Source organism: Ovis canadensis, chromosome Y (genome assembly GCF_042477335.2).
Source record: "Ovis canadensis isolate MfBH-ARS-UI-01 breed Bighorn chromosome Y, ARS-UI_OviCan_v2, whole genome shotgun sequence".
Taxonomy (NCBI): Eukaryota; Metazoa; Chordata; class Mammalia; order Artiodactyla; family Bovidae; genus Ovis; species Ovis canadensis.
Window position 1 is genome coordinate 3059364 of NC_091271.1, and position 24476 is coordinate 3083839.

Here is a 24476-nt window from a genome sequence, read left to right on the forward strand (position 1 = left end):
TTTATTAGAATTTATAGAATTAATTTTTAATCACCACTGTACTTGCAAATTCAGCCACCACTTTCCTGAAGATTGAACAGTTAGCTCTTGTGAGCTGGTATGAGACAGCTGAGTCCCACCACCTACGATAGTTGCTGCAATAAACGACATTGCTATCGTTCACAGACCGTTCAGTCTAGAAGACCGGAAGTCCTTGGTGTCTTAAGAAGAGGAGTGTGTGGAAAAAGCTTTCCTAGTTCACTAGCTGTCTTAGCTCATTCTAGCAACACAGCCTCTAGAAATGTCAGTGAGACAGAGTTTACCATAGGAGGCATGACTGAAGACAGTGTGAGAAGAACAAGACATGTCCAGTTGAAAAGGAAAAAAGTTAATTGTACTGAGGTTTCAATTTTTTTTTTTTTTTTTTGGTCACAGACGTGTAAAAATTTTTCTGAACTGATTCGTGTATCAGCAACACGTTGGTACTCTATGCTGAAAACTTTGATAGAGTGAAGACCACAAAAGTGACTCGTGCCTCGGTACGTATGTAGCATATTCTATGCAACCTAGTCATGTTCATATTATCAGTATTTTTATATTAAGAACAGAGGTGCATACACAGCTTATATTATATTAAGTACACTACAGCAGACATGTGTTCAAGCGAGAGAATTCAGACTTTACATCACATGAGTCAGGGCGGCGGAAATGTTGTCTAATAGGAAACTGAACCAATGTATCCACGGGGGATTCTATAAGATGGCATTTTAAAACATCAGACACACTTATCATGAAGATGCAATGAAATATTCCAAGATGGTCCATAGGATTCTTGCCAAATATCACATGTTGGGGTTGCCAAATTCTGACACCAAAGTGAACCAAGGTTTAAATTTGAGTTTAACAGATTCACAGGCCCCATCCTTGACCGCGTTCATCTACACCACATATACTCTATTTTTTGTCAAAATCACTTAAAGGATGCGTGACACCTGAATCCAATGCTCTGAAAATAAGCACTGGTTCCTACTGAACTTTCAGAGTCATGTGTTCAGGTATGCTAATCATTATGCATCTGGCCAACCCCACAGAGGTCACTGACAGGTAGCTTTAACCTTTCTGATATTATATCCACATTGGTGGGTGGTGGAGATTGTGTCTGCTCTCTGAGAATGAAAAAGTGTGTATTTTCCCCTCAGTAGCATGTGTAATGGGATTAATGTGCCTGGTGAAAATTCCCAGTCACTTTCCCCCAGTCATTTGAATATTGTTTTCCAGTTGCTAAGTCCTGCCTGATTCATTGCGACTCCGTGGACTCCAGCACACCAGGCTCCTCTGTCCTTCACTGTCTCCTGGAGTTTGCTCAAAATATGTCCATTGACTCGGTGATGCTATCTAACCATCTCATGTGTCTGGGGTTCATGAAACCACAGGAAGAATTACAGTGGTAAAGAATCTGCCTGCAATGCAGGAGACCCCAGGTTGATTCCTGAGTTGGGAAGATCCACTGGAGAAAGGATAGCCTACCCACTCCAGTATTCTTGGCCTTCCCTGGTGGCTGATAGTAAAGAATCCTCCTGCAGTGCAGGAGACCAGGTTCTATCCCAGAGTTGGGAAGATTCCCTTGAGAAGGAAATGGCAAACCACTCCAGTATTCTGGCCTGGAGAATTCCATGGACAGAAGAGCCTGGCCGGCTACAGGCCATGTGGTCACAAAGAGTCAGAAACAACTGAGAAACTTTCAGTTACTAATTAATTAGACAAGTTGCACAGAAAGAGTTAAGAGTTGGGAGGATTTCTGAGTCTCAGGGCCCACCATGACCTTCTCAGGGCCCACCAGGACCTTCTCAGGGCCCACCAGGACCTTTTCTGGCATATCATTAGTGCATACATCTGACTCGGAGATGCTTAAGCTCACAGGTGAATGGTCTGTGGTTCTCTCAGTAGTTGTAACAAGTAGAACGTGAGAAAATGTTAACTGTGTGCACTGTACCCCTATGGACCCCCCATCTGAAGACTTGTATGCACCACAGGCACCGCTGTACTGAATGACCTGGTGAGCAGCGTTTACGTGATGGTGGAGGGCAGTGGTGCTGGTGAGGCTTACTGGACACTACAGGTAGGAGCCAGGTGATACTCTACAACCTATGAAAGATTCTAATGCACACACCTTCTGCCCTGTTTGCTATGAAATCCAGCCGAAGGAGTCAGTTTCACTGCAGAAGAAATTCAGAAGTATGAAGAACCAAACAACGAAAGAGGGATTCCTGAAAAAATGCCGCCAAAATGGGTAACACCCCAGAGGACAACAGGTATCATAAATGAAAACGCATCACAAGGACACTCGATTCAAATTTCCTATTCGCACAGCCATCTTTTACCAAGGCTGCTATAAAACAATCCTCTGAGATAGAGGCATGTCAGTGGTCATTTTTTGCCCCTTATCCATTCTCTTTCACAGAAAACTGTCCTAAACAAGAACTGAGAACCTCCGCTGGGTGAGTAGAACAGTGATACATACAATACTGAGTTTTCTTTGTAAGCGAAGACATTTCTTCTGTTGTGTACTGCTTGAAGAATGCGATAGATACACAATGAACTATTACTCAGCTAAGAAAAAGAATAAGTAACTCCATGTCCAGTGACACGGTTGGACAGATGATCATACTAACTGAAGTAAGTCAGAAAGAGAATAGCAAATATCATATGACATCACTTACAGGGGAAACGTAAAATGAGATGCAAATGAACTATTTCTAAAACAGAAACAGACTCACAGACACAGGAGACAAATTTGTCATTACTAAAGAGAAAATTTTGGGGGAGGGGAAAATTAGGAGTTTGAGATTAATAGATATACACTACTATACATAAAATAAATAACAGGACCTACTATATAGGAACTACTATATAACACAGAAATCTACTTGTCTTGTAATAACCTATAAACAAAAAGATTCTAAAAAGGTATATATTTACCTACACAGATGTATAACTGAGGGCTTCCCTGGCGGCTCAAGGGTAAAGAATCTGCTTTCCAATGCAGGAGATGTGAGTTTGATCTCTGGGTCATAAAGATAGCCTGATGGAAGAAATGGCAACACACTCCAATATTTTTCCATGGGAAATCCCACGGACAGAGTAGTCCAGCAGTCTACATTCCACAGGAACACAAGAGACGGATGTGACTTAGTGACCGAACAAGAAGAAACGCACAAATAAATTACATTGCCTGCAATATGTACATTTCAATATAAATTAATTTTTTAAAAAGACTGAGATAACAAAACATGCATCTTACCACGTGACAAAGTCTCGGGCTTCCTTAAGTCTTTGGATTTAAATGTCCAATCACTCACATTGGTCTGCAGTCCACGGTGGGATGCTCTGAGGTCAAAGGAGAAGACCTGGGAAGAAGAGCTGGGAAATATGATGATCCCTGGGGAATCCCACTGTGCATGAAGGACTTTGCAGCCACAACACCTTCATGATGATAAATAAGATTACAGATGATATAAGTGGCACAAGTTACCTGCTATACCATCTCCTACATCCTGGACATGTGCACACGTAACTTAGTGCCTCTCAACATAACACAACTGATGCACAACTGCTCACTGCTAGTTTCACCAGATGGTGATTCTATACAAACCCACAGGGGCATTCACACAGAGGGACTTCTGTGAAATGTCTCTTGTAGGGAAATTTATCCACAGCTCCCATCAGTAACCTCTTCTATTTTCCCTTTCATGCTCTGGCCAATATCATGTTAATCCTAATCAGCTCAACAATGTATTACTTTTTCTCTTGTTTAGAGGAAAAAAAAAAAAAAGAATATGAGCAACATAGAAGCACTAATGTGTCCCAATCATCCATATGAATATAACAGACGCTTTCCTTGAAATCATCATTTCTTATCTCCCAGGATATCATGACCCTCAACCCATGGCTTTCCAACAATGAATCTCCTCTGCTCTTGCTGATGTTACTGAATTCTTAAATTATTCAATGAATTGATTGACGTACATATGTGTCAGTAAGGAAATGTGCCATATTTGAAAATGCACAAAACTTGTAAATCCAATCAGGCAGAAAATCAAGTATACAATGAAGGAGGAAATAACTCTGTTTAGGACACACGGTGTGAATCCTGCAAGTGTTACGGTGAAAGAGAGAATAAGCCACATTTGGTAGTTTATTACAAAGTGATGTAAGGTTCCCACCAGATGTCACGTGAGAGATGGGACTAGTCAGTCAGACAGCTTCAAAATAGAATATGTTCTGTCCTGACTGGCACCTGAAAACAACTCAATTATGCAGTTAAGCAGTGTTCATCAGCTGCGGGGTGAAGTGAAGTGAAGTGAAAGTCGCTCGGTCGTGTCCAATTTTTGTGACCCTCATGAACCATACAGTCCGTGGAATTCTCCAGGCCAGAGTACTGGAATGGGTAGCCGTTCCCTTCTCCAGGGGATCGAGCCCAGGTCTCCTGCATTGCAGGCGGATACTTCACCAGCGGAACCATCAGGGAAGCTGCTAGTGGTAAAGATTTAGCAGAATACAGTGTTACATGGCCTTGCAAGGTGGTACAGTGGAAAGGAACCTGCCTGGCAATGTAGGAGACGTAAAAAAATGCAGTTTTGACCCCTAGGTCAGGAAAATCCCCTGGAGGAGGAAATGGCAACCCACTCCAGTATTCCTGCCTGAGAATCTCATGGAAAGAGGAGCCCAGTGGGCTCCAGTGCATGAGGTCGCAAAGAGTCAGATGCCATTTACTGATTGAGCATGGATATGTGTACAGCAAAAAGTGAACAGTATTTACTCAAGAAAGAGCACTGATGGTAGTTAGAAAGAACGGGGTCTGTCGTGTCCAACTTGGGGCGGCTACGTCCAGCTCCACCCCCAGAAGCAGTGGCCTCGTTACTGACGCAGGTCCTGAGTAACCTGAGGTTCTGCATAAATGCGCCTCATCAGGGATGTTTTCAAAATAATATTCATTGATTGGTGCCAACTGAAGGGGAAAAGAAAGGAATATTGTGGGTACCCAAAATGATCGTGCGGCTGACCAGCCAAGAAACTGTGAAAAAATGTCTCAGGGAGATGGGGAAGATGAGGTAGGCCTAGACCCCTCTGGAGACATTTGGTAGGTTTCTGGGGATGTGGAAGGCTGTGTCCACTTGAAAAACTAGTGGAGGGGCAGGAAGGACAGACTAGAGCCCTGGTCACCCAGGGCTTACTGTAAGCTACATGCACTTTGAATGCATGTTATACCCATACGAAGCTCTCCAAGGATAAGATCTTAGTGCCTGATCACTTGAACTGTTCAAAGAACATGGAACAATAGTGGTTGACTACTAGCCTATGCCTCCTGCATGGATCACTGCCTCGTGTCATAAAGAATATAACCAATATCATTTCGTATTGACCATCTAACGATGTCCTGTGTGCAGTCGTCTCTTGTGTTGCTGGAAGAGGGTGTTTGCTATGACCAGTGCATTCTCTCTGCTAAATTCTGTTAGCCTTAGCCCTCCTTCATTTTGTACTCTAAAGTCAAACTTGCCTGTTACTCCTGGGATCTCTTGACTGCCTGCTTTAGCATTCCAGTCGCCTATAAGGAAAAGGACATCTTTTTCGATGTTAGTTCTAGATGGTCTTCTAGGTCATTATAAAAGTGTTCGACTTCAGTTTCTTCAGCATTAGCATTTGGGGAGGAGACTTGGATCACTGTGATATCGAATGGTTTGCCTTGGAAACGAACAGAGATCATTCTGTCGTTTTTGAGACTGCATCCAAGTACTGCCTTTTGGACTCTTTTGTTGACTATGAGGGCTACTCCACGTCGTCTAAAGGATTCTCGCCCACAGTAGTAGATATAAGGGTCACCTGAATTAAATTCACCCAATCCAGTCCCTCTTGTTCACTTATCTCTAGATTGTTGATGTTCAGTCTTGCCATATTCTGTCTGACCACTTCTCATTTACCTTGACTCACGGATCTAACATTCCAGGTTCCTATGCAATATTGTTCTTCACAACATCAGCCTTTACTTCCATCACCAGACACATCCACAACTGACCGTTGTCTTCGCTTTGGCTACACCTGTTCATTCTTCCTGGAAATGTTTCTCCACTCGTCTCCAGCAGCATATCAGGCACCTACTGGCCCCGGAAGATCAGTGATCATTGTCACATCTTTTTGCCTTTTCATACTGTTCATGGGGTCCCCGAGGCAAGAATACTGAAGTGGTTTGCCATTTGCCATTCCCTTCTCCAGACGTGTGTGGCAAATGGCTATGCATAACTTAGTGAAGGCATGAGCAATTTCGTGTAGGGCCACCCAAGAAAGACGTGTCATCCCAGAGAGTGCTGTCCGAATGTGATCACTGGGGCAGGCAGTGGCAAACCACTCCAGGATTCCTACAGTGAGTACTGCATGAACTGTATAAAAAGGCAAAAAGTTATGACGCTGAAAGATGAGCTCCACCCCCACCACGTCAGAAGGTCTCCATTATTGCTACTGGGAAGAGTGGAGGACCCCTACTAATAATCCCAGAAAGAATGAAGGTATGCTCACTTATTCCAAATGAAAGGCAATGCCAAACAATGCCAAAGAATGCTCAAACTACCGCACAACTGCATTCATCTCACATGCTAGTAAAGTAATGCCCAAAATCCTCCAAGCCAGGCTTCAGTGATACGTGAACCGTGAACTTCCAGATGTTCAAGCTGGTTTTAGAAAAGGCAGAGGAACCAGAGATCAAATTGCCAACATTCACGGGATCATTGAAAAAGCAAGAGAGTTCCAGAAAAACATCTATTTCTGCTTGATTGACTATGCCAAAGGCCTTGACTGTGTGGATCACAATAAACTGTGGAAAATTCTAATAGAAATGGGAATACCAGACCACCAGACCTGGCTCTTGAGAAACCTGTATGCAGGTCAGGAAGCAAAAGTTACAACTGGACATGGAACAATAGACTGGTTTCAAATAGGAAAAGGAGTATGTCAAGGCTGTATATTGTCACCCTGCTTATTTTACTTATATGCAGAGTACATCATAAGAAACGCTGGGCTGGAAGAAGCACAAGCTGAAATTAAGATTGCCAGGAGAAATATCAATAACCTCAGATATGCAGATGACACCACCCTTATGGCAGAAAGTTAAGAGGAACCAGAGACTCTTGATGAAAGTGAAAGAAGAGAGTGAAAAAGTTGGCTTAAAGCTCAACATTCAGAAAACGAAGATCATGGCATCTGGTCCCATCATTTCATGGGAAATAGATGGGGAAACAGTAGAAACAGTGTCAGACTTTATTTTTTGGGGCTCCAAAATCACCGCAGATGTTGACGGCAGCCATGAAATTAAAAAACACTTACTCCTTGGAAGGAAAGTTATGACCAACCTAGACAGCATATTGAAAAGGAGAGATATTACCTTGCCAACAATGGTATGTCTAGTTAAGGCTATGGTTTTCCCAGTGGTCATGTATAGAGAGTTGGACTGTGAAGAAAGCTGAGTGCTGAAGAATTGATGCTTTTGAACTGTGGTGTTGAAGAAGACTCTTGAGTGTCCCTTGGACTGCAAGGAGATCCAACCAGTCCATTCTAAAGGAGATCAGCCCTGGGTGTTCTTTGGAAGGACTGATGCTAAAGCTGAAACTCCAGTACTTTGGCCACCTCATGAGAAGAGTAGATTCATTGGAAAAGACTCTGATGCTGGGAGGGATTGGGGGCAGGAGGAGAAGGGGACGACAGAGGATGAGATGGCTGGATGGCATCACCAACTATAACCTATAAAAGATTCTAACGCACACCCCTTCTGCCCTGTTTGCTGTGAAATCCAGTGAAAGGAGACAGCTTCACTCAAGAAGAACTTCAGAAGTATCAGGAACTGAACAGTGAAAGGGGGACTCCAAATGGAAATATAGAATATGCCATTGAAACAGGTAAAGCCCCAGAGGACAGCAGGTACCCAAAATGAAAATACATCTCTAGGACATTCAAGTCAAATTTCCTATTGACAGAGACATGTTTTATAAAAGCTGTTCTGAAATAATCCTTTGAAATAGAGACATGTCAATGGTAATTTCCCCCCTTATTCATTCTCTTTCATAGACAATTGTCCTCCATAAGAAAAGAGAACATCAGTTGGGTGAGTAGACATGTGACACCAACAACACTGAGCTTTTTTTCACTATGTTCACACTTTTTTTGGGGGGTGGGGTGGGGTGGGGTAGGGTTGTACTGCTTTAAGAATGGTATATGTATACAGTGGAATATTACCTGGCCACGAAGAAAAATGACATAATGCCATTTGCAACAACATGGATGGATCTAGAAATGATCTTACTATGTGAAGGAAGTCAGAAAAAGAAAGGCAAATATCATATGGTATCACTTCCACATGGAATCTAAAATAACCATACATAAAACAGAAACAGACTCTCAAACACAGGCAAAATTAATAGTTACCAAGGGGAAGTAGCAAGGGATAAACTGGGAGTTTGAGATGAACAGATAGACACGAAAGTAAATGACAAAGACCTACTGGAGAGCAGAGAGAACTATGCTCAATGTCTTGAAATGACTCACAAGAACAAGAATGTACAACGGCATACATTTACCTACATTTTCTCATTTACTGAGGGCTTTCCAGGTGACTCAGAGGTCAAGAATCTTCCTTCCAATGCAGGAGACACAGGAGAGGTGAGTTCTATCCCTGAAAAGGGGAAGATCCCATGGAGCAGGGAATGGTAAACCACACCAGTATTCTTGCCCCGGAAATCCAAAAGACAGAGGAGTCTGGCAAGCTGCAGTCGATAGGGCGCAAAAAGTGGGACACAATTTAGTGACTAAATAACAACAACAAAGGTATAAATAAATCACGCTGCTGTACGGCAGAAAGTAACACAGTATTGCAAACCAAGGACTTTCCAATTAAAATTAACTTACAGAAAAAGAATAGGATAACAAAGAAGTCTACCTTGCCAGGTGGCAACAACTCCGGGCTTCCTTAGTATTTGGATTAAATATCTAAACACTCACACCAGTCTAGACTCCACGGTGAGATGCTCTGAGGACAGAGGAGGAGGCGGTGTGAAGCCCCGAGCTGTGAGATGTGATGACACCCCAGTGAATCCCACTGGGAACGAAGGACCTTGCAGCCGCAACACATCCGTGATGATAAAGGAGACGACGTAAGCCGCACAGGTGACACAGGATATCATCTCCTACATCTCAGGCCTCTGAATATGTAACCAGGCGACTCTCAGCAGACGAGCTGATGCAGGACCGCTCACCGCTAATTTCACCAGGTGGTAACGCTATGCAAGCCCACAGGGACACACAGAGGGACTTCTGTGAAAAGGGTCTTGTAGGATAATCCCTCACGGCCCCACTCACAGAAGGACTTCTGTGAAAGGTGCAGGGAAAATTCTCTCCTGGGTCCACCATCCACTGCTTCTCTCTTCTCCTTTCTGCTATCACCAACATCATGTTCATCCTAATCAGCTCAACAAGTGCTACTTTTTTTTTTTCATTTTTAAAGAAATAAACGAAATAAGCATATGAGCAGCACCGAAGCACTAATGTGTCCCAATCATCCAGATGAAGATAATAGACCTTTTCCTTGACATCATCATTTCTTCTCTCCCAGGAAATCAAGAATCTGAACCCACAGCTTTCCAACTATGAGTGTCTCTGCTCTTGCTGATGTTACTGGATTCTTAAACTGATCAATAAATTGATTAAAGCACAAATGTGTAGTGAACAAAGGTGCTACATTTTCAAATGCACAAAACATGTAATTTCAACTATGCAGCAAATCGAGTGTTCAAGGAAAGGGGAAATAACTCTGCTTAGGACGCATGGTGTGAATCATGCAAGTGTCCTTCAAAGAAAAGTGAATATACCACCGATGGTAGTTGTATATGGCAGTATAAGATTCCAACCAGATGTCACATGAGAGACGGGATTGGTTAGTCAAGACAACTACAAACAGAATCTGAGTTGTTCAGTGTGGCCCCTGAAAACAGCACAACTATGGGGTTAAGCAGCATTCATCCGCTGTGGGGCTGCAGGGGTGGAAAGGATTCTGCATGCAGTCTTACATGGGCTACCTGGGGGTGCAGTGGTAAAGTACCTACAAATGCAAGAGCTGCAGGAGACACAGGTTAATCCCGAGGTCAAGAAGGGCCCTGGAGGAGGAAATGGCAGTGTTCTTGCCTGGAGAATCCTATGGACAGAGGAGCCTGGTGGGCTACAGTTCATGGGGTCGGGATCGCAAGATCAGACACGATTTATCAACCAAGCACACACACACACACATACAACAAAAGTGAACAGTGTTTACTAAAGAAAGAGCACTGATGGTGTTTACAAAGCATGGGGTCTGTGGTGTCTGACTAAGGGGGCTATTCTCCAGCTCAAACCCCAGAAGCAGAGGCCTCGCTGCAGGTGCAGAGTTACCTAAAGTTCTGCGTAAAAGTTCCTCATCAGACATTTTTCAAAGCAATACTCACTGAATGGTACCAATTGATTTGAAAAAAGGAAAATATTTGGCATCATGTAGGTCTTGCCCCTCGAACAGACAAGAGACCAGGAAAAATGTATAAGGGGGATGGGAAAGGTTAGGCAGTCCTAGACCACTCTGGAGACCTCTGGTAGGCTCCTGAGGACATGGAAGGCTGCGTGCAGCTGAAAGGCTGTGGAGTGAAAGGGAAGACAAAACAGGGCACTGGGCACGTTCCCTGCCAGGGCTCATTGTAAGCTGCACGCACCTTGAATGCACATTACAACCACACACGGCTCTCCAAGGTCAAGATATTGGTGTCCTTTGACTCAAGTTGTTGACAGAATACAGAAAAATGTTGGTTGATGTCTATGCTATACTCCCTTCATGGATGACTGCCTTGTGTGCTAAAGGGGCTTGCATGCCTCAGTGAAGCTATGAGCCATTTCGTGTAGGGCCACCAATGACAAACGTGTCACTGTGAAGAGCTCTGACAGAACATGATATATTGTAGGAGGAGAGTGTCAAACCACTCCAGTATTCTTGCTGTGAGATCCCCATGAGCTGCGTCAAATGGCAAAGAGATATGACACTGAACGTGAGTCCCCCAGGTTGGAAGGTGTCCAGTGTCACTACTGGGAAGGTGTGGAGGACAACTGCTAATAGCCCCAGAAAGAAGGAAGCTATGCTCACTTAGGTCTCACCCGAGCAAGGCAGCCTAAAACAAGAAGCAAAACTAAGAAACAGGAAAAAAGCAACTGAGCAGAGGGACTTTGCTAGGGGCCCAGTGGTTCAGAATCCACCTGCCAATGCAGGGAACACAGATTGAATTCCTCATCTGGGAAGATTCCACATGCTGTACAACAAGCAAGCCCATGCACTCCATCAGCTGTGCTTGAGGTAAAGAGCCCGGAAGAGAGAACCATCACCACGAGTCACACCACTACAAGAGCTTAAAACTTCTAAGAGAAAAAGCTGCAGTTTGAATAATGAAAGCAACATTACGAACCAGGCAGGACATACGAACCATTAAAAAAAATTTTGGTTAAACTTTTTTTTTCATTTTTATTTTCACTTTATTTTGCTTTACAATACTGTATCGGTTTTGCCATACATTGAAATGTTGAAAGAGACATGTGTACCCCAATGTTCATCGCAGCACTGTTTAGAATAGCCAGGACATGGAAACAACCTAGATGTCCATCAGCAGATGAATGGATAAGAAAACTGTGGTACATATACACAATGGAGTATTACTCAGCCGTTAAAAAGAATTCATTTGAATCAGTTCTAATGAGGTGGATGAAACTGGAGCCTATTATACAGAGTGGTTAAAAAATTATTTTCAAGGATCTTTATCCAGTTGACGATATATCAAATCCTGGGGAATAGGGATATATGACAAGTGGACTGCGTTTAACCAATGTGGATGTACAAACACTGAGAAGTTTGCAGGCGGTTAAGGAGTAGTAAGGAAGAGTGAAAAATAAATGACATGGCTGATTGACATAAGAAACAAGAGAACTAACACATCTGTCTCCTCACATAGCTACCCCATGTACGTGTGTGTGTGTATATGAGATTAAAAACACTTAAATTTCTGCTCTAAGTGATTGACATGTGTGTGTGAAGTACTATTCAGTTCAGTTCCATAGTCAAAATGCTGTTCATTACATCTTTCTTTAAGCCATAGGAGGTCTTCAGGTAATTACCACTGAACAGAAAAATGCATACAAAAAGAGAAAAAAAAAAACCAGTAGAACTTCAGTCAATTAAAGCCTTATGTTTTAATGTGATATCGGCATATGTTGAGGACTCTGTGGCCAGCATTTACCCAGTGATTATTTATTTTGGCTCCAAAATGTAACAAAACTAATGTCTTGCTATTTTACACATCCTTTGTGAAAATCAACAGAATATATAATATTCTAATGATCCATAAATGGATGAGAAATTCTATTTCCACAAGCTTCTGAACCATGAACACTTTGTTTAGGACACAAACTTGTTGAAGGCTAGTCATATGATCTTCATGTTCCAACTATCTTTAGCCTTGCCAAAAATGAAGGCACCAAGAATGGGGAAACACAAACCAACACACACACACATCTGCTCTTGTGGAAGGGACAGGAATATACAAGTAGATTTTGGATATACTTACAAACTGTGGTGTTGGAGAAGACTCTTGAGAGTCCCTTGGACTGCAAGGAGATCCAACCAGTCCATCCTAATGGAGATCAGTTCTGGGTGTTCATTGGAAGGACTGATGCTGAAGCTGAAACTCCAATGCTTTGGCCACCTCATGCGAAGAGCTGACTCATTTAAAAAGACCCTGATGCTGGGAAAGATTGATGGCAGGCTGAGAAGGGGATGACAGAGGATGAGATGGCTGGATGGCATCACCGACTCAATGGACCTGGAGTTTGGGTGGACTCCAGGAGTTGGTGGTGGACAGGGAGACCTGGCGTGCTGTGGTTCATGGGGTCACAAAGAGTCGGACATGACTGAGCGCCTGAACTGAGCTGAATACCTACAAAAGATATTCAGTAGAAAATAATAATCATATAGAGAAGACTTTTGGAGAAATTGTGAATTCATATGCCAAATAGAAAAAAAACAAAAATACAAGCTTCGACCCCCTCATTGCTCCTTGTTTTACAACCGACACAGAGAGACTCATAGACCTGTATGTAAGACCAAAAGCAAGAAAGACTCTAGAGGCAAAACACAGGCAGATATTCTGTGACCAACATTAGGTGGTTACTGATTAGAATATATGCCAACCAGGATCCCACACTGGGAACAGTACGCTAGTAACTAAGCCTCAGTCAAAATATTTACATCTCTGAGAGACACCCTTAAGAAAGCCCAAGAGAAGCCAGCAAGTGGGGAAAAATATTGGCACATCTATATCTGAAAAGGGACTCAATCCAGACTATATTAAAAACCTAAAAATTTAAAAAAAAACATAATTCACTCAGGAATGAACAGATGATTTGCAGAGATACTTAACAGAGAAAATAGACACACGGCAATCCCACCACTTTATTCATTCAGGAAATGAAAGTTACTACTGTAACTGGATACAGTCACACCCTTATTATAATCTCTGAAATGAAAACAACTGACCATATTGAGTCCTGGCAAGGATGGAGCAATGGAAAGTCTCATCTCCTGTTGGCAGAAGTTGAAAATCAGAAGGCATTGAGATCGAGCAGTTTCACATCCAAGTCTCTACCCACAAGACAACACGGTCAGTTCCTTACAAAGACTTGTCTATGAACACGTATCCATCAACACTGGAATGGATACAAATGGGACATATCCTGACAATAGTTTGCAGGGGCAATGGTAATGGAGTCTATAAAAATATATAGATGTTTTTTCAAATAAATATGCTGAGGGAAAGAAGTCGGAAACACGCACTCAGGAGGAGTGGAATAAGGCACACAGTACTATGTATAAAATGAATAATGGACAAAGATTGAAAAATAAAGATTGTACAGCAAAGGAGGGGAAAGCCAATATTTTTATAACTTCAAAAGGAGAAATACAATTATGAGTACCTATACGGTATACCTGTAACAACAACAACAAAAAAATTGTACATCAACTATGCCACAATTTCAACATAAAAAAACAGAGACCCCTAGGAGGAATTCCCTGAAAACTGATTCCTGGTAGAGATACTACATATTTATCTTCTTAAACAGGACAGTACCATCTTTAGTTTTAGAAAATAAACTTAAAGAGACCTCTTCAGTGTGAAAGGAATAACACAGTTCAGTTCAGTTCAGTTGCTCAGTCATGTCCGACTCTTTGTGACCCCATGAATCGCAGCACGCCAGGCCTCCCTGTCCATCACCAACTCCTGGAGTTCACCCAAACTCATGTCCATCCAGTCAGTGATGCCATCCAGCCATCTCATCCTCTGTCGTCCCCTTCTCCTCCTGCCCCCAATCCCTCCCAGCATCAGGGTCTTTTCCAATGAGTCAACTCTTCACATGAGGTGGCCAAAAAAATAAAGTCTGACACTGTTTCCACTGTTTCTCCATCTATTTCCCATGAAGTGATGGGACCGGATGCCATTATCTTAGTTTTCTGAATGTTGAGCTTTAAGCCAACGGTTTCACTCTCCTCTTTCACCTTCATCAAGAGGCTCCTTAGTGCTTCTTCACTTTCTGCCATAAGGGTGGTGTCATCTGCATATCTGAGGTTATTAATATTGCTCCCGGCAATCTTGATTCCAGCTTGTGCTTCTTCCAGCCCAGCGTTTCTCATGATGTACTCTGCATATAAGTTAATTAAGCAGGGTGACAATATACAGCCTTGGCATACTCCTTTTCCTATTTGGAACCAGTCTGTTGTTCCATGTCCAGTTCTAACTGTTGCTTCCTGACCTGCATATAGGTTTCTCAAGAGGCAGGTTAGGTGGTCTGCTATTCCCATCTCTTTCAGAATTTTCCACAGTTTCTTGGATCCACAAAGTCAAAGGCTTTGGCATAGTCAATAAAGCAGAAATAGATGTTTTTCTGGAACTCTCTTGCTTTTTTGATGATCTAACAGATGTTGGTAATTTGATCTCTGGTTCCTCTGCCTTCTCTAAAACTAGCTTGAACATCTGAAATTCCATGGTTCGTGTATTGCTGAATCCTGACTTGGAGAATTTTAAGCATTACTTTACTAGCGTGTGAGATGAGTTCAATTGTGGAGTAGTTAGAGCATTCTTTGGCACTGCCTCTCTTTGGGATTGGAATGAAAACTGACCTTTTCCAATCTTGTGCTTAATAAGATTCAATGTACTTCTCATCTGTGGTAAATGCAGAACCAAGACAGTGCTGTGTATTGGTGGCGAACCAGAAAAGAGATTGACTGATGTTAACAGACACCTTCCTTGTTAGGTTACAGGACAGTGGCACACCATTTACGCAGCTGCAGATAACAAGGAGAAGATTATGAAAGGGGGCCCGCTGAGATGTTACTACCATCAGATTGAATGTATCAACGACTGCAAATACCCCTCCCTTACATTTTACGCCAAGTAAGCACAATCTGACCCAGCTGAAAACAAGCAGTCTGTTGATTTCTGACATGGGGTCCCGTCTCCAATGTGCAGTGAGAGGTGTGAGTCATGGCTGTGAAGTTGGGTGTGTGAACTCTATTCACGGAAGGGTGTCCTCAAGCCCTGGGAAATGAACAGTCAGAAGGAATGTCTTGTCTGTTTGGTTTTCAGGGATGACGGGGGATGCCAGTTATTCACAGAAGTGATAAAGAGACAAGAAGGAGATGTTTACGTCATAGAGTGTGAGTGTTTGAGCTTTTCAGAAGAGATGTCTTCCAGAAAACCATGGAACATGTTTAGATGGATAGTCTCTGTTTCATCCAAGACAACTAGATGTCTGGATGGGTGAACTATTTCCTGTACTCATTACCAATGCAACCTTGGAAAAGCCATTTAACTTTTCAGCAATCAATTCTGTCCCACAACACCAGGATGAGGTGCAAGGTTGGAATGTGGCCACTGATGGCCTCTGAGAAAAAGCTCCAGAACACTGACTCCTCATGTTCCTTGGGCATGGAGAAGTGTGATAACCTACTTAGGACTGTAACAACTCTCTCAAAATTTATTTGTTTCATTTGACCTACACGATCAAATTTGCAAAAACTAAAGAAATTCTTTAAATATTAAAGGTTCTTCATTAGCAAGTTTAGTAAGTAGAACATGATTAACTTAAAGCCCCCCAAATTACAACAGCTAAAATAAGAGCCCAAAAGTTTAAACTAATTTTACAGAATTGAAAGGGACTTTATACCATAGACTTCTATCTCTAGAGCTTAAAATAAGGAGAAATAATTCTCAAATACACATATCAATCTATAATTTGAAAGCCGTATTAACAGAGATTCTATCTCTGTAGTTGAAAATAACAGAAAATAATTCTCAAATATTAATATCAATATTGTAATATATTAAGTGATCAAGTGTCCATATATTTCACTTTCATGGAAAAAATGTAGAACGGAGGATTCTAATCTCTGTCTGATGAATCTTTTCTAATTTCAACTGTGGACACACAGCCACAGGATCTAACCTGAAATCACTGCAGAGTGTATATGTCCAACATTTCACAATAGACTCATTTGTACCTCTTTTTTTAAGCTCTTGTACTAGGAAATAACTCTGGATTGGGCATTAACTTTTATTGTACTATGATTCATTCAAATTATTAGAATTCCTTTCTAACCATGACTGCACCTCCGTATTGGATCACAAAACTCTTGAAAATTTAACAGTTGGAGCTTGTGAGCTGGTATGAGACGGCTGAGGTTCAACACTTACTACAGCTGCAATGAGAAACGTTGCCTCGTCCACCGACTGCTGAGTCTAGAAGGCTGGAAGTCTTTCATCTTCAGGAGAAAGGGGTGTGGAGAAAGTTTTCCTAGTTCACCAGCTGTCTGAACTCGTTTCAGCAACACACCACTAGAAATGTCAGTGAGACAAGGTTCACCATCCGAGGGACGACTGATGACAGCATGTGAAGAAGAAGACGCGGTCAAATGAAAAGAAAAGAAGTTGATCATACTGAGGCTTGATTTCTTCTTTTTCTGTTACAGTCACGGGTACCAATGTTTTGCAGTTGATTTATGTGTCGGACAACATGGTGGTAACTTATTTTGAAAATGATGATGGAGAGAAGATCACAAAAATAACTGAAGGTGTTGGTACATACTGTAGTTTATCCAGTACAAAGTAGATGTGTTCCTATGATCAGCATTTTTATACTAATGTGAGAAGTACACAGATACTTTATATTATGGCTTCGCTGCTGTTCAGACAGGAAAGAACTCACCTGCAATGTAGGGCACTTGGATTCTCTCCCTGGGTCAGGAAATCCCTGGGGGAGAGCATATGAACCCACTCCAGTATTCTTGGCTGGAGAACCCCATGGACAGAGGAGACTGGCAGGCAAGAGTTCATGGGATCAGAGTCAGATAGGACTGAGCAACTAACCCTAGCCCACCATATGAAGAAGCCCAGAACAGACGTGTGTTTACACAGAGAATTCAGACTTCATGTGACATGAGTCAGGGATATAGAAAGTCTGTCTACGAGAAAAATGAGGACATGTACCTACTGGGAATTCTATCAGATGACATTTTTAAACATGAGATACACTTGTCCCAGATTCCAAATGAAATACTCCAGGAAGCTCCATGAGTTTCTCACCAAGTATCACACAACAGAGTTGCCAGGTCCTAATGCCAAAGAGAACCAAGGTTTACGTCTGAGTTTAGCTGGCTCACAGGTCACGGCCATGGCTGCATTCATCTCTACAACAAACTCTTTCTTCTTTGTCACAATGTTTAAAATACTGCCCGAACTTGAATGCTAAGCTCTGCAAATACCTCTCGATGACACTGAATTCCGCAGAGGAAGTGTGGACAGGCACGTCAATCATTCTGCCATCCGCGCAATCCCCTGGGTTCTCTGACATCCCGCTATCCTTTCTGCTACTATATGGGCATCGGAGGTGGATGGCTGTTCTGTGTCGTATTTGAGGATGACAAAGCCTGAACGAATCCCTGAGTGGGCCATGCGATGTTTTTACCAAATGTGGGTTCTTGCTGCCCGCCTTTCAATAGCCAACTAAGAGCCCAGCTTCGTAGGAAGGAATGCCTGCTTTCATTCATATGCTGAAAACAAAGTGGGAGGGTCGACTTCTGTCCAAAGGCTGACTGCCCCACCCCACAACTGGCAACCAGTGGGGCAGGAGCTCTTGTAAACAGAGGGAGGGGGCTTCTTGCAGAAACAGCAGTCAGCTCTGACAGTCGTTTTGAAATTGGCCGTGAGCGGGTGACCAGCATTATCTTGATGTATTCGGTACAGTTAATCTTCAGTTCCAGGGTCGCTATGTTCCCATCTCCTGGACGTCAGTTCTCTAAATCGTGGCAGCTTCTGTCGTGGCTGCAGTCTGGTTATCAGGTAGTAAACTTGTCCACTAGGTGGGGGTTTCAGTGTCTGTAAGACAGCTCGCAGGATATGACCCAGAGTAATATCTACTGCCCTTGCAGAGGAACCACAGGTCCTTGTCTTTGCTTCATGACTACATTATCATTATTTCATCTCCTTTGTCTGTTTTCCTTTGCTATCTACATCCTCAATTCTCTGATTAAACGTATTCTTTGACTAAAATCTTTCACAGACAAAAGGCAGGCAGAAAATGTCAGGGGTGGGGCAAGGAACGTAAGGTCCTGCACCGTCTCATTGGGGGGTCAGTGTGCTTTTGATAATTCCGAATCATTCCCCTCTCCATTCATTGCATGAGGGTTCATGAAAACCCCAGGGATGGAATTCTAGAATGCACACAAAGTGAACAGGAAGAGTTAGAGTTGGGAAGAATTCTGAGTCTCAGACTCGCCATGAACTTCTTCAGTGTACCACAAAGTATTGCATCTCACTGTGAGCTTAAGCTCACAGGTGAATGATCTGTAGCTCACTCAGTACTTGTGAGAATGGGAACGTGATAACATGTTAACCATGTGGACTTCACCCCATGGAGAAACCGGAAGACCTGTGAGCACACTCAGGCACGTCTGTGGAACACTACCTGGAGAGCAGGGTTTAGGTGATGGGGAGAGAATGGTGCTGCTGAGTCTTACTGGACACTACAGGTAGGAGCCAGGTGACTCTCTGTAACAATAAAGGATTCTCATGCACACCTCTTGTGCCCTGTTTGCTATGAAATCCAGGCAGAGGAGACAGCTTCGCTCAAGAAGAACTTCAGAAGTATCAGGAGCTGAACAGTAAAAGGGGGATTCCAAATGAAAATATAGAAAATGTCATCGAAACAGGTAAAGCCCCAGAGGACAGCAGGTATCGGAAATGAAAACACATCACTAGGACATTCCTATCAAATTTCCCTTTCGCAGAGACATCTGTTATAAAAGCTGCTTTGAAATAATCCTTGGAAACAGAGGCATGTCAGTGGCCATCTTTCCCCTTATTCATTCTCTTTCACAGACAACTGTCCTCCACAAGAACAGAGAACATCAGTTGGGTGAGTAGACAGGTGACAGGTAGCAACACTGAGTTTGTTTTCTGTAGGTTAACATTTTTTGGGGGAAGGGGGGCGGGAGGGTATTTTTAACTGCTTTAAGAATGGGATACATACGCAATGTCATATTACCCAGTCATGAAAAAGAATGAAATACTGTCATTTGTAGCAACATGGAAGGACCTAGATATGGTCTTACTGAGAGAAGTTAAGTCAGAAAGAGAAACACAAATATATGCTATCACTTCTATGTGGAGTCTAAAGCATGATGCAAACGAACCATTCATAAAACAGAATCAGACTCTCAAACATAGAGAAAATTAGTGGTTACCAAAGGGTAAATTAGGAGTTTCAGATGAGCAGATACCCAGTAAAATATATAAAATAAACTAAAAAGATCTACAATTGAACTATAGTCAATGTCTTGTAGTAACATAAAAGAAGAAGAATCGATAAAAAGGTATACATTTACCTACACACACACACACACACACACACACACACACACACACATATATTAATGAGGGTTTCCAAGGTGACTCAGAGGTCAAGAAACTGCCTGCCAATGCAGGAAACACAGGAGAGGCTGGTTCTATCCCTGGCTCAGGACGACCCCTTGGAGTAGGAAATGGAAACCCCATCCAATATTCTTGCCTGGAAAATCCAATGAACGAGGAGTCTGGCAAGATATAGTCCATAGGACACAAAGTTTGGGACACACCTTAGTGACTCGGAAACAACAAATGTTTAGATGAATTACTTTCCTCTATACATGACACTAATGCCACATAAAGCATCTGTCTACAATGCGGGAGACCCAGGTTCGATCCCTGGGTCAGGAAGATCCGCTGGAGAAGGAAATGGCAATCCACTCCAGTACTATTGCCTGGAAAAGCCCATGGACAGAGGAGCCTGGTAGGCTACAGTCCATGGGGCCGCAAAGAGTTGGACATGACTGAGCAACTTTCCTGTTCCTGTAATACAGCATTGTGCATCAACTACACATCAACAAAAATCAATTTTCAAAAAGAATGGGATGACAGAACATTTCACATTGCCGCTGGCCAAAAGCTCAGACTTCCTTAAGTATTTGTATTAGATATCTGAAGACTGACATGGTCTAGACTCCACAGAATGATGCTTTGAGGACAATGGGGGTGGTGTGATGCCCTGAGCTGTGAGTTACGATGATTGCTGGGGAATCCCACTGGGAATGACTTGGTAGCCACTACACATCCCTGATGAAATATGAGCCTACAGAAGTCACTTAGTTTACAATCTCCTACATTTCACAGCTCTGAATACGTAATGTAGTACCTCTCAACATAAGACTTGATACCAGACTGCTCACAACTAATTTCACCAGGTGGTAATTCTGTGCAACCACACAGGGGCAAACACACACAGATGAACTTCTGCGGAATGAATCTCGTAGGAAAACTTCTACACTGTTTCCATTAAAAACGGTTTTTCTTTTATAATTCCCCCTCTGGGCAATATCATATTAACCCTAGAAAGCTCAACAACCTTTTACTCTCCTTTCAGGCTCAAAGAAAAAAATGAAGGGAGAATACGGGCAGCATCGAAGCAGGAATGTGTCCCAATCATACGTATGAAGATAATGGACCTTTCCCTTGAAATCATCATTCCCTCTCTCCCAGGAAATCATGACCCAGAACCCACGGGTTTCCAACTAGGAATGTCCTCTCTTCTTCCGGATGTTACTGGATTCCTAATCTGATCAATAAATTCATTACTGCATATATGTGTAGTGAACAAACTTCCATTGGCAAATGCACACAACATGTAAATTCAACTATGAAGAAAATCTTCCTTTGTACAACAAAGCAGGAGGTAACTGTTTAGGACATGTGGTGTGAGTTCTGCAAGTGTGTTTCCGAGAAGAGAGAAAAACCCACAGAGGGTAGTTGTATATGGTGACATAAGGTTCCTATCAGATGTCACGGGAGAGATGGAATTGCTTAGTCAGACAGCTTCAAAAAGAATCTGAGCTGTCCTGAGGAACACATGAAAACAACTCAAGTATGGGGTTAAGCAGTGTTCATCGGCTGTGAGGTTGCAGGGGCTGGTAAGGATTTTGCAGCCTGCAGTCTCCCAGGGGGCACAGTGGGAAAGAATACACCTACTAAGGCAGGAGACACAAGGATAAACTTTGATCCCTAGGTCGAGAAGATGCCCCAGAGGAGGAAATGGTAATCCACTCCAGGATTCTTGCCAGGTGAATCCCACAGACGGAGGAGCCTGGTGGGCTACTGTCCATGGGGTCACAAGAGTCAGACGCAATTTATCAACTGAGCACACACACACATACAACAAAACTGAACAGTGTTTACTAAAGAAAGAACCCTGATGGTGTTTACAATGCACGGGGTCTCTCGTGTCCAACTAGGGGGTGCTACTATCCAGCTCAACCTCAGAAGCACAGGCCTTTATGCTGATGCAGGTGCAGAATTACCTAAAGCTCTGCATATAAGTTCCTCATCAGACATTTTTCAAAATAACAGTCATTGATTGGTGCCAACTGATGGGAAGAAAATAGCATCATGGGTACCCAATAGATCATGCAACTGGACCAGACAGTTCTGTTCAGTTCAGTCACTCAGTCCTATCCAACTCTTTGCAACCCCATGGACCACTGCACTCTAGGCCTCCCTGTCCATCACCAGCTCCCGGGGTTTACTAAAACTCATGTCCATTGAGTAGGTGATGCCATCCAACCATCTCATCCTCTGTCATCCCCTTCTCCTCGTGCCTTCAATCTTTCCCAGCATCAGGGTCTTTTCAAAAGAGTCAGCTCTTTGCATCAGGTGACCAAAGGACTGGAGTTTCAGCTTCAGCATCAGTCCTTCCAATGAACACCCAGGACTGATGTCCTTAGGATGGACTGCTTGGATCTCCTTGCAATCCAAGGGACTCTCAAGTGTCTTCTCCAACACCACAGTTCAAAAGCATCAATTCTTCGGCACTCAGCTTTCTTTATAGTCCAACTCTCACATCCGTACATGACCACTGGAAAAACCATAGCCCTGCCTAGATGGACCTTTGCTGGCAAAGTAATGTCTCTGCTTTTTAATATGCTGTCTACGTTGGTCATAACTTTTCTTTCAAGGAGTAAGCGTCTTTTTATTTCATGGCTGCAGTCACCATCTGCAGTGATTTTGGAGGACCTCCCATGCAAGAAAAAAAAAAAAAAACAGTTTGAGTATTCTTTGGTGGGACCAGAAAAGAGACCAGGAAAAATGTTTAAAGGAGATAGGAAAGATGAGGCAGTCCTAGACAACTCAGTCGTCTGTCATGCGCTTCTGAGGATAAGGAAGGCTGGGTGCACCTGAAATCCTGCAGGAGTGAGAGGAAAGGCAAAATCGGGCACTGGGCACCCACCTTGCCAGGGCTCTTTGTAAACTAGATGCATTTAATTGCTTGTAACAACCACACTGTGGTCTCCAAGGTCAAGATATTTGTATCCATTAACTGGAGTTGTTGACAGAAAATGGAACAGTAGTGGTTGACGACTAAGCTATACCCTCTCCTGGATCACTGCCTTGTGTGCTGAAGGGGCTGGCATAACTCAGTGAAGCTATGAAACTTTTCGTGCAGGGCCACCCAAGGCAGGACAGACCATAGTGAAGAGTTCCGAGAGAACGTGACCCACTGGAGGAGCGCATGGCCAACCGCTCCAGTATCATTGCTGTGGGAACCCCATGAGCTGTATAAAAAGGCAAACAGACATGACACTGAAAGATGAGCCCGCCAGGTTGGAAGGTGTCCAATATTGCTGCTGGGGAAGAGTGGAGAGCGACTCCTAATAGCCCCAGAAAGGATGAAGCTGCTACTGCTGCTGCTAACTCGCTTCAGTACTGTGTCTGACTCTGTGCGACCCCATAGACGGTACCCCACCAGGCTCCTCCATCCCTGGATTTCTCCAGGCAAGAACACGGGAGTAGGTTTCCATTTCCTTATCTGCAGCCAGCATTTATTCAACAGTTATGTGTTTTGGCTCCAAAACGTAGCAAAACTAATGTCTTGCTCTTTCAGACACCCTCAGTAAAATGAAACACACACTACTCTGGCTTCCCTGGTGCCTCAGCTGGTAAAGAATCTGCCTGCAATGCAGGAGTCCTGGGTTCAATCCTTGGGTTGGGAACATACCATGGAGAAGGGAACAGTTACCCACTCCAGTATTCTGGCCTAGAGAATTCCAGGGACTCTATAGTCCATGGGGTCACAAAGAGCTGAATGTGACTGAATTACTTTCACTTTCGAATATCCATAAATGGATGAGAAATCCTATCTTCTCAAGCTTGTGAACCATGAAAGCTTTGCTTTTGAGACAAACTTGTTGAAGGCCACGCATGTGATCTTCACGTTCTAACTGTCTTTAGTAAGTAAGTGAAGTCGCTCAGTCATGTCCAACTCTTTGCGACCCTATGGACTCCCAGCCTGGACCCCCAGGCTCCTCTGAACATGGGACTTTCCAGGCAATAGTACTCGAGTGGATTGCCATTTCCTTCTCCAGCAGATGTTCTCAACCCAGGGATTGAACCCGAGTCTCCCGCACTGTAGACAGACGCTTTACCGTTCTAACTGTCTTTAAGACTGCCCCCCAAAAATGAATCAAGAATGGGGAAACACAAACCAGAACACAGAGAAATCTGCTCTAGGGGAAGGGACTGGAATATAGAGACAAACAGATTTTGGAAACAGATGCAAAGGAGATTCAGAAGAAGATAATAATTTTATAGGGAAAACTATTGGAGAAATTGGAAACGCACATGCAAAAAAGATACCGAGAGCTCAATCCTTTCATTGCTCCATGTTTGACAATTTACACAGAAACTCATAGACGTACATTTAAGAGCAAAAGCAAGAAAGACTCTAGAGGTGAAGAGGTGGATAATCTCTGACTAAAGATT

At 43.1% G+C, this 24476-nt stretch overlaps 1 protein-coding gene across 1 annotated transcript in view; it reads left to right on the plus strand.

Annotated features, from left to right (window-relative positions):
• Window positions 1–19374, plus strand: part of LOC138431265 (allergen Bos d 2-like) — a 62691-nt gene extending 43317 nt beyond the window's left edge. The window contains exons 2-5 of the mRNA XM_069573390.1: window positions 15388–15527; window positions 15720–15790; window positions 17102–17209; window positions 19238–19374. Of these exons, the coding sequence (XP_069429491.1) occupies window positions 15388–15527; window positions 15720–15790; window positions 17102–17209; window positions 19238–19374 (456 nt within the window). The remainder of the gene's footprint in view (window positions 1–15387; window positions 15528–15719; window positions 15791–17101; window positions 17210–19237) is intronic.
• The last annotated feature ends 5102 nt before the right edge of the window (window positions 19375–24476 follow it).